Here is a 10,428-nt window from a genome sequence, read left to right on the forward strand (position 1 = left end):
CGGCCACTGCACTCCAGTCTGGGCGACAGAGTGAGACTCCAACTGAAAAAAAAAAAAGCATAAGCATTTTGAAAAAATTGTTTCTTTCTAACTTCCATTGTTTCCGTGGAAAAGGCAGCTGCCAGTCGTTGCTCCTGGAACATAATCAGTCTGAGTTTTCTCTGGCTTCTTTTAAAATCCTCTCTTTCTCTTTGGTGTTTAGTGGTTTTGCTATGATGATGCTTGGTGTGATTTTCTTTGCATTCACCCTGCTCGGGGTTGGCGTTGCTACTTGGGTTTGTGACCTGATGTCTTTTAATAATTTTGGAAATTCTCAGTCATTATCTTTTCAAGTGCTGATTTTTCCTATTCTCTCATTTCCCCCCATCTAAGACTCTGATTACATGGACATTAGACCTTTTTACTATATCCCTACCTCTCCTCGGTTTCTGTCTGTGTCCAGCCCTTGTCTCTCTGTGCTACATTCTGAATACTTTCTTCTGAACTATCTTCCAGGTCACTAAAGCTCTGTTGGCCTGGATCTAATCTGCTTTTAAACCCACCTATTGACTTTTTTTTTTTTTTGAGTTCGAGTCTCACTCTGTCGCCTAGGCTAGAGTGCAGTGGCATACTCACGGCCACCCCAGTGTCGACCTGCTGGGCTCAGGTGATCCTTCTGCCTTAGCCTTCCAAGTAGCTGGGACTACAGACACGCGCTACCATGCTCGGCTAACTTTATTATTGTAGAGACGAGGTCTCATCAAGTTGCCCAGGCTGGTCTTGAACCCCTGGGCTCAGGCAGTCCTCTCACCTTGGCCTCCCAAAGTGCTGGGATGACAAGTTTGAGTCACTGCGCCCAGCCTGTTGACTTCTGAGTTGAAGTTGATGTATTTTTCCGTTCTCCATTTGGTTCTTTTTAGAGTTTCTAGTTTTCTGCTGAAATCCTTGTCCCCCATCTTAACAGAAACAAGAAAACCGTCCCTGGACCCTCCAGCCACCTCCAGCCACCACTGTCTGCTCCCTCCTGCCCCTCCCCACCCACTCCCCACTCTCTGGACACTTTTTAGTAATTTCTTACTTAACCTTCCAGGAGCTCTTCCCACATTTGAGCACTCCTTTTAATTTTTGTTGATTATTATTTTTTTAATTGGAGTCTCCCTCTGTCACCCAGGTTGGTGTGCAGTGGCATGCTCACAGCCACTTCAGCCTCGACCTGCTGGGCTCAGGTGATCCTTCCACCTTGGCCTTCCAAGGATCACTCCTTTTAAAGAAGATGTTCTTCCTTAGCTTCTGTGACACTTTCTCCGGTTTCTCCTTCTTTGTCTGACCTTTAAATGTGGGAGCGCCTCGGTCAGCCTTTTTCCCACTTTATACTTCCTGGAGAATCACTCACGATATCAGTTGCCATCTACATATCAGTCCCTAACGTTGTGCCTTGCAGCCCAGATATCTGTCCATTTCCACTAGGATCTCACAGGCATCTGGAACTCAGCCTGTCCCAGGTTCAAGGTGAACTTCACTAACTTGCTCACTGGTCTTGCCTGCGTTCCATTCTCTGTCATCTCAGTAAATGACATCAGTTGCCCATGCCAAAAACCTGGGAGTCATTCTCCCACCCTCCTTTTCTTCACCCCCACAACAGTCAGCAAGTTCTGCTGCCGATCTGACTTCCGACTGACACAAGACGTTTCAGTCCCCGGGGTTCTGCCTGGCGATCGAGCCATCCGAGATGGTCATTAGAGGCATTTGAGGACTCCGGATTCTGGATGACTGAACTTCTCTGCTACCACCAGGCGATGTGGAACATCTTTATGAGGTAAGTGGAGATGGTGTGATCTGGCTGAGAGATACTGTCCAGAGCCAGGTGGCCCTGAAGGGGCAAGTACTCCACCCAGCGCCTTGGCTTCTCAGGCCAAATGGCCTTGGCCACCACTCCGTTCCAGTTGCCTGCTCCCTGGTTGCACCACAGCCATCGTCAAGGTCACTTTCCTCTACGCCAGCCGCATCTCTTGTCTGTCCTTCATTCACACGCTCAGATCTTTGACCCTGCCATTAAACAACAACAACAGCAGCTATTATTTCTGCTTGTCAAGTGGCATGCCAGGGTTTTGAATGCACCAGCTCAGTTCATACCTGAAACAAACCAAATGGGTTGATGGGCTTCTTCTTCTCAATCTCTCTGAAGCACAAACAGGTTAAATGACTTGTCCAAGCAAGTGCCAGAGAGGAGACTTAAGCTTAGGGAGACTTGAACCTCTGAACTTCTTTCCTGCAACCCACTAGTTTCTTCTAGGTCTCATGCTCTCCTCAGACCCCACGGCCCTTTCCTGCGTTCGCTCTGACTTCATAGAGAAAGTAGGGCCAGCAGCGTCTCACTGCCCGGCACCTCCACCTCCACCTCCTAGAAGACTTCTCACTTTCCTTGGCTGCAGTGGCAACTTCCAACCTCTGCCTGTACTGTGCTTTCGGTCTTTGCCAGTCTCCTTTGGGCCTTTAGGAGGCCAGCCTTTCTTTCGTGTTTGCCATTCTACATGTTTTATTGGATTCTTCTTTCAGTGAATAAATAGCCCCCCTTCCTAGGGAGGCTTCTGAAGAGTTGTCTCCATCAGCCACTCCCCCCCAGTCCCCTGCCCCTTCCCCAGCCCCCCGCTGTCTGGCCTCTGCCCTATGCCACTCCTCTGGAATCACTCGCTCCAAGATCCTGAATGGCTTCCTTCTGGATAGTCAGTCGACACTCGGGCTTCCTTCCCTTATTGGATTGCCCAGTTATATTCAGTGGCATCTACCAGTCTGCCTTCTTCAAACACGTGCTAACTTTGGCTCCCAGGTGCCCAAGTCTGGTGATTTCCTTCACTGGCTCGCGCCCTGCTCCCCGGTGCCGGCCTTGTGCATGTGCGCGGAGTGCGCTCGCCCCTCCTGCCGCGTCAGTCTACTACCCTGCCTGTCTGCTCAGTCCCTCCTGTCTCCGCTTCTCCAGCCCCGACCTCTCCTCCGAGTTGCAGGCCGCCAGCTTCTGCCTCAATTTGCCAAAAGCTAATTCTTGGAAGGGACCAAGAAGCCACTCTTTTGGGGGAAAGAATGATATGGTTTAGAATAATTGGTATTGCAGAGGGCAGTCTTAACAGCTGTGCAGTGCTGGGGAGTGTTTCGGGTGACTGGTCATCATCGTATCTTCAGAAATACACACGGTGCGTTTGCCTATGTGGCTGTAGGAGTTGGAGGGAGAGAGTCCCTGCCCGAGGAAGAGATGGGAAGGAGAGTCAGCCATGTCTCGACCCGGGTGCTGCTGCCAGACGCCCAGGAGATGAGGACAGAGAGGAGGTGAGACCGAGAGAACATCCTTAGGAAAATACATTTATTAACATCTTATTCAATCATCTATTCAAAAATGCATTCAAGAACACATTCATATATTCTTGTCAGTATACTGATGAAGAGCCTATTTGTTGATTCTATTCATGCAGAGTGTATTCGTGGCTATATACTTGAGCGTCCTTAATATTGTGAATGTTCTGGCGGCTAGATCTTTCGTGTACGTGGAAACAGTACTGAGGAATCTCTTCGGGGTGGGCATTCTGCTGACCATCTTCCCTCCTCTGTGAGCAGCAGCCCAGTCCGTGCTGCCAGCGGAAACTTCTCAACAGGGACCTGGGGCAGAGACAAAGGGAAATGCTGTTAGGAGCTGGTTTTTGACAAATTGACTTTCAACGAGTGCGCTAACAGCTTATTCAGTGCCTGGGGTCCGTCAAGTCCTTGGATCAGGACCCGATAGAAGCCCTCACTTGTCTTCCTGCCATCGCACAAGCACCACTATTTATGCCTTGTGCACGCCAGACCTGCAGCCATCCTCCCGGCCCTCAAAGGCTGCAGCTCTGCTGTGCTTTGGCCTGTCTCACTTTCCAGGGCTGTCCCCTTCTCCCTAAGTGTTGGGCCAGAGCCCCCTCCCTGGGCCCTTGGCCTCTGTCCTTCTGGCCTGCTCTTTGTGATGCCTAAGTAAGGAACTTCAAAAAGTTTTTCATTGGGAATTCTAGTAAGAGGAGTTTGGAAAATGTTTTAAAATTATGTAATACTTTAAGCCCAGGGAAAATGTGGAGAGTAGCATAATGAACAGCTCCTACTTTCTCAAATCTTAACATTTGCCATATTTGCTTCAAGTCTTATTTTTTAGCAAATACAACTTTATTTTTTTTTTTTTTTTTTTTTTTTTTTTTTTTTTTTTTTTGAGTTGGAGTCCCACTCTGTCGCCCAAACTGGAGTGCAGTGGCCGCTCCCGGCCACCGCAGCCTCAACCTGGTGGGCTCCGGCGATCCTTCCGCCTCAGCCTTCCAAGTAGCCGGAATTGCAGGCATGCGCTACCACGCCCGGCTGATTTTTTGATTTATTGTAGAGATGAGGTCTCGCTGCCCAGGCGGGTCTCGAACCCGCGGGCTCAGGCAATCCACTCATCTCAGCCTCCCAAGGCACGGGATTACAGGCTGAGCCACCGAGCCCGGCGCAAATACAACTTTAAAAGAGTCAGTTGACGCTCTCTTCTCACTGCTCCCACTCAGGTGCTGATCTTTTCCATTCATGTGTGTATACTTTTACTGCTTATACTATTTACATACTCAACAGGCAGCGATGTTTTGCTTGAGAGTTTTTGTTTTTGTTCTTTTTTAAAAACAGGGTGTTGCTCATTACCCAGGCTGGAGTGCAGTAGCGTTATTATAGCTCATTGCAGCCTCGAACTTCTGGGATCCAGCTATCCTCCTGCCTCAGCCTCCCAAATAGCTGGGACTACAGGCATGGGCCCCTGCTCCCAGCCTGCTCATGGTGCACCCAGCCTACTTGAGGTTTTTTAACGCCTCTATTGAGATAGAATTTACATGTCCCAAAATGCACCATTTTAACTACATCTCAATGGTTTTTAGTAGGTTTACTGAGTTGTGCAACTATTCCCGCAATCCGGTCGGTTTGTTTTTGTTTAAATCACAGCTTTATTGAGATGTAATTCACATCTCATAAAATCCCTCCACTTAAAGTGCACAGATCAGTGATGTTTCATATGTTCACAGAGTTCTTCAACCATCAGCACCGTCTACTTCTGCAATATTTTCATCACCCCAAAAGAAACTCTGTACTCATTAGCAGTCATTCCCTGCTCCCCACCCCCACCCCTGGCAACCACTAATCTGCTTTCTGTCTCTACAGATTTACCTATTCTGGAGATGTCATAGAAATGGAATTATACAATATGTGGTCTTTTATGACTGCTCAAACCCTAGAATCAATATGGTTTTTTGTTTTGTTTTGTTTTTTGAGTTGGAGTCTCACTCTGTCGCCCAGACTGGAGTGCAGTGGCCGCTCCCGGCCACCGCAGCCTCGACCTGCTGGGCTCCGGCAATCCTTCCGCCTCAGCCTTCCGAGTAGCTGGAACTACAGGCATGCGCTACCACGCTCGGCTGATTTTTTTTTGATTTCTTGTAGAGATGAGGTCTCGCTGCCCAGGCGGGTCTCGAACCCGCAGGCTCGGGCAATCCACTCACCTCAGCCTCCCAAAGGTGCAGGATTACAGGCTGAGCCACCGAGCCCGGCTTGTTTTTATTTTTTAATTAATTTATTTATTTTTCTTTTAGTCGGAGTCTTACTCTGTCGCCCAGGCCGGAGTGCAGTGGCAAGCTCTTGGCCACCACAGCCTCGACCTGCTGGGCTCAGGCAATCCTTCCGCCTCAGCCTTCCAAGTAGCTGGAACTACAGGCATGCACCACCACGCCCGGCTAAGTTTTCGATTTATTGTACAGATGAGGTCTCACCATTTGCCTAGGCTGGTCTTGAACCCCTGAGCTCAGGCAATCCTCTCGTCTCTGCCTCACAAAGTGCTGGGATTACAGGCGAGAGCCACCGTGTCCAATAACTACTGTGTGGGAAACATGGGTCCTGAGATATTTGTGGAATTTTTGTTTTGTTTTGTTTTGTTTTGTTTTGTTTGTTTGAGTTGGAGTCCCACTCTGTCGCCCAGACTGGAGTGCAGTGGCCGCTCCCGGCCACCGCAGCCTCGACCCGCTGGGCTCTGGCGATCCTTCCGCCTCAGCCTTCCGAGTAGCCTGAATTACAGGCGTGTGCTACCACGCCCGGCTGATTTTTTGATTTATTGTAGAGATGAAGTCGCACCTGCCCAGGAGGGTCTCGAACCCGCCGGCTCAGGCAGTCCACTCACCTCAGCCTCTCAAAGGTGTGGGATTACAGGCTGAGCCACCGAGCCCGACTTATATTTGTGGAATTTAATAACATACACAGATAGTTCAGATTGTCGTTTCTGCAACTTCTGGTCTATGACTGTTTTTTGAAAATGTGTTACAAAACAGTAACTAGATATAAAATACGCATGAATACTGGTGTGCACGTGACTGATGTGTGTTCGGCTGTTCCCAGGCAGACCTGCAGGAGGAGGCAGGCTTTGACTAGAGCCTGGGGGGAGAGGGGAAGGCAGAATCGGAAGCCAAGTCTAGTCCGGGTGCAGGACCACGCGCGGTCGGCGTGAGCGCTGGGTGAGGTCCTGAGGGAATATTGCTTTCTCTTTTGCTCCCAAGGCAAGCCCTGATGGAAGAACGGCTGACTGACCACCTGCAGGGGCACATGGACGAGATTTATCACCTCAAACAGAATCTGGCCTATGCTGAGGAGAAAATGGCCTATCTGTCCTATGAGAGAACCAAGGCGATATGGGTGAGGACCTCGTGGAGGAGCCTTTCGAGAAAGGCCCGTAAGAAGGACACAGGGATGAGCGAATCCGCTCTGCTGCTCCCAAACCAAAGCGAGACCCAGATCTTCGAGCCGCGCCCTTCTGGAGGGTTCGATGGTGACTCACGAGTCTGCTTGACAATTCCCGCTCCACCGTCCCCATCGGCTTAGCTGCCTCGCAGTTTTGGCGGGCTTGTCCACGTGGTGGCTGGGCCCCAGCTCCCCCCTCCGACTTCTGCCGTTGTCACTGGCATAGGCGAGCCCCCTGAGAAGCCCTCCTTCAGCCGTGGCTTCCCTCCCCTCACTCTTCCACACCCACAGCTCTGACCCCAGGTCCTCAGTGTCAGGAGACAATGGATGAGGGGGCGTGGCTGAGTTCCACGAGACCGTCACTGTCCTGGAAAGCTGCTCTGTCTGTTCTGACTTCTGGCAAGTGTGTGTGTGTGTGTGTGTGTGTGTGTGTGTGTGTGTGTGTGTGTGTTTGTCTCATGCAGGAGGTCCTGGAGTCTTTCAAGAGCCGAACAGCCAAGCTAGAAACTCTCCAGCAAGCCACCCAAGTGGAGACGATGGAGTACCTCGGAAGCTGTCCCCAGGAGTTTTTGTTCAGATTCACGAGCCTGCTTTTCTCACTGGCCGCCATCCTCCTGGCCTTTGTCTCCACTGTGTGCACCTGCCCCTTGCCACTGGTCAGCTCACGTCTGCGCACGTGCATCACACTGATGCTGATTGGGCTCGGGGCCCTGGCCTGGCAGAAGTGGCACACCATCCCCACCGTGGACTGGCAGGCGTGGGTCCCCTCCAGGTGGAGACTGTGCTCCAGGGACTCCGGGTCACCATCAGAGGGACCCTGAGGGCCAGGAGGGCCACCGACTAGGGCCCTCCCTCTTTCTGGGTGTCGAGGTCATCCAGCAAGTCCTCCCCAGACAGCCACTTCGCAGCTCTCACTTTCTGACACCATAAGCGCCACCCCAATGAGATGGACGCAAACACCACCCGCCTCGCGCTTCCATCTTTCCGTGATCCTTTCGTGCCGTCTGTAGTCAAGAGGCTTGGGGAAGATTAAAGTCCATGAAGCACTGCTCTCCTCCTTAGCCCCCGTGTGCCCTCTCGGGCCCCAGTGCCTGGACACTCAGAAGCTCAAGTGGTCCCAGACTGCAGTAAAAGCCTCTGCGACTTAGTTGGTTTTGGCAAAGAGAAATTGCATTTATTTCACAGGGATGGAGAAGAATGGGGGTGGGGGGGAAGAGGTGGCCAAAGCCCCAGTGGGTGGGACGGGTGGGAGGCAGACCTCATGCAGGTGACACCGAGGAGACAGATGAGACCTCTGTTTTGGAGGCGCTGGAGACTTCAGAGCCATCATCAACCTTCTTCCCAAAAAGCTGCAAGATGCAGTTTCGAAACTGGAAGGACAGAAAGTGTTATTCGGCAGAACAGGGAGGGCGGCGGCCTCGCTAGGGTTAAGGCTTGGGCATTCGCTAAGTGTCTCCTTGATGACTGAACACTTTCCCTTCTTCCATTCCACATCCTGGTGGGGGATGGAAGGAAGCTCAGGGTGTTTCTTGCACGTGGGGATGGCCATCTAAGTCATCTTATGTAGCAGTTGATGGTGACTATAGTGAGTTGATTCTGTCCCCCCGAAAGCTCTGTTCAAGTTAAGGTAAGGTCATGTGTGTAGGGTGGGCCCCGGTCCAATGATAGGTGTTCTAACGATAGGACAGTTTGGACACAGACACAGACACAGACACAGAGGGAGGAAGGCCATGTAAAGACGAAGACAGAGACTGGAGTAGCACATCTTCCAGTCAAGGAATGCTGAAGATTGGCAGCACACATCAGAAGCTGGAGAGAGGCCTGGGGCTGATTCTCCCTCAGCTCCACAGGGAACACTTTGATTTGCCAACACATTGATTTCAGATTTCTGGTTTCCAGAGCTGTGAGATAATCCATTTCTGTGGTTCTAAGCCACAAAGTTTGTGGTCATTTGTGACGACAGCCCCAGGACACTCCTCCAGTGACCAAACCCAGTGCCAGCAATGGGCCATGGCCTGTCTCCAGGCTGTCTGGCAACAGGCTCAGAGGTATGATCGTGAAAAGCGGGAAGACTCATCTTTCATCTTGTCTGCAGCCCATCCACTTGGGGCAAGGTGAGGCCCAGGTAGCACCAATCTAGCCACCTACGTTGTCTCTTCAGCCAAGGGAGACTTAGGGTACAAGGAGGGGTCTGCTCTTTGCTGGTTCACCCCTAAAGAGATCTGGGCCATGTGGATTTCTCAGATTAGATCTCGTATCATCACTGAACTAACTGCAATGCATTGAGGACCCAGACCAAAGGCTTTTCCTAAATATTTCAGGCCTGCTCTCGACTACTTCCAGCTCCCTCTATCAAAACTCTCAAAAACAAAAACCATAATTGTTGACATTAAGAACATAAGAAATGGGCTGAACTCTACAGTTGTCTCCCCTGAAGAGCCGGCAGATGTGGCTGAGGAATTCCATTCACATGTACTTGTTGAGCACCCACTAAGTGCCAGACTGTGTCTTCCGAGCAAAATTCCCTGTCCTCATGTAACTGCCTTCCCGAAAATTCTCTCAGAATACAGTGGGATATGAAAAAGGTGAAAACAAAGTTCAAGAGCTTGAAAAGGTCTACAAATGCAGACATCTGTCTAGGAGGGGAGTTCTGGAAGGGAGAATGGAAAGAATCGATTAAAGACAGTCCTTGGCAAGATAGCTTAGCATTCCAAAAACCTAAGACGAGGTCCCCATGAAAGCCAGAAAACGGGTCCGAGAGAGAGCTGCACTCTCTGCGCATCAGTTGCCACAACAAAATTCCTGGGACTCAGTTGCAGAACTGGTTCCACTTACTACGGAAAAGTTGCCAGGAAGAATGTGTGCTTAGTGAACTCTGCAGACTGTGGACCCGGCTTGTGCGGGTCAAGGCCAAGCCAAAGAAGATGGAGCCATCGAGTGGCTGTAGGATAGAGGAGCAAAGAAGAGCCAATTGGAAGGGATAGATTGGGCCTAGTCAAACGGAAGTTCCCTGCGGTCCTTTCCCATCAACATCAAGTCCCATCGCAGCTGTTTTAATGAAGTATATAAGATGGACTAAGGGAGAGTAAGGCAAATTGCACTCGGAAGATGACGAAGCTCGCCAGGGCCTGGTAACCTGTTGGAGGCATCTGGGAGTCAGTCAGGCGCGGCTTGCTGCTGAGGCCGATTTGCCAGCTAATGATGGCAGTCTTTGGGCAAGACCACTGTACGTTCCCCCGGAACGAACCCATGAACTCATGAAAGCTCTTTAACTGTGGCTCAGCACAGCCAGGAAGGGCCTGTTTTTGTTCTTTTTAAAAATACTATTTTTGGAAACGAGGTCTGGCTCTGTCACCCAAGCTGGAGTGCAGTGGCATGATCACAGCTCACTGCAGCCTCAAACTCCTGGGATCCAGTGATTCTCCCACCTCAGCCTCCCAAGTAACTGGGACTATAGGCATATGCCACCATACCCGGATTTTTTTTTTTTTTTTTTTTTTTTTTTGCAGAGACAGGGTCTTGCTTTGTTGCCTGGGATGGCCTTGAACTCTTTTTTTTTTTGAGTTGAAGTCTCACTCTGGCGCCCAGACTGGAGTGCAGTGGCCACTCCCGGCCACCGCAGCCTCGACCTGCTGGGCTCCGGCGATCCTTCCGCCTCAGCCTTCCGAGTAGCTGGAACTTCAGGCGCGCGCTACCACG

At 50.7% G+C, this 10,428-nt stretch overlaps 2 protein-coding genes across 2 annotated transcripts in view; one reads left to right on the plus strand and one right to left on the minus strand.

The window, feature by feature from the left end:
- Positions 1-1,745: 1,745 nt before the first annotated feature.
- Positions 1,746-7,550, plus strand: TEX28 (testis expressed 28). Its single transcript, XM_008071548.2, has 3 exons — positions 1,746-1,795; positions 6,549-6,684; positions 7,194-7,550. Exons 1-3 carry the CDS (start codon positions 1,746-1,748, stop codon positions 7,548-7,550), a joined length of 543 nt encoding a protein of 180 aa, XP_008069739.2.
- A 327-nt stretch (positions 7,551-7,877) lies between these two features.
- Positions 7,878-10,428, minus strand: part of OPN1LW (opsin 1, long wave sensitive) — a 17,479-nt gene continuing 14,928 nt past the window's right edge. Inside the window, exon 6 of the mRNA XM_008071543.1 lies at positions 7,878-8,099. Coding sequence (XP_008069734.1) covers positions 7,989-8,099 — 111 coding nt within the window. The 3' untranslated portion in view covers positions 7,878-7,988. The remainder of the gene's footprint in view (positions 8,100-10,428) is intronic.

This window comes from Carlito syrichta, unplaced genomic scaffold, assembly GCF_000164805.1.
Source record: "Carlito syrichta isolate Samal-C Ts95f unplaced genomic scaffold, Tarsius_syrichta-2.0.1 Scaffold314365, whole genome shotgun sequence".
Taxonomy (NCBI): domain Eukaryota; kingdom Metazoa; phylum Chordata; class Mammalia; order Primates; family Tarsiidae; genus Carlito; species Carlito syrichta.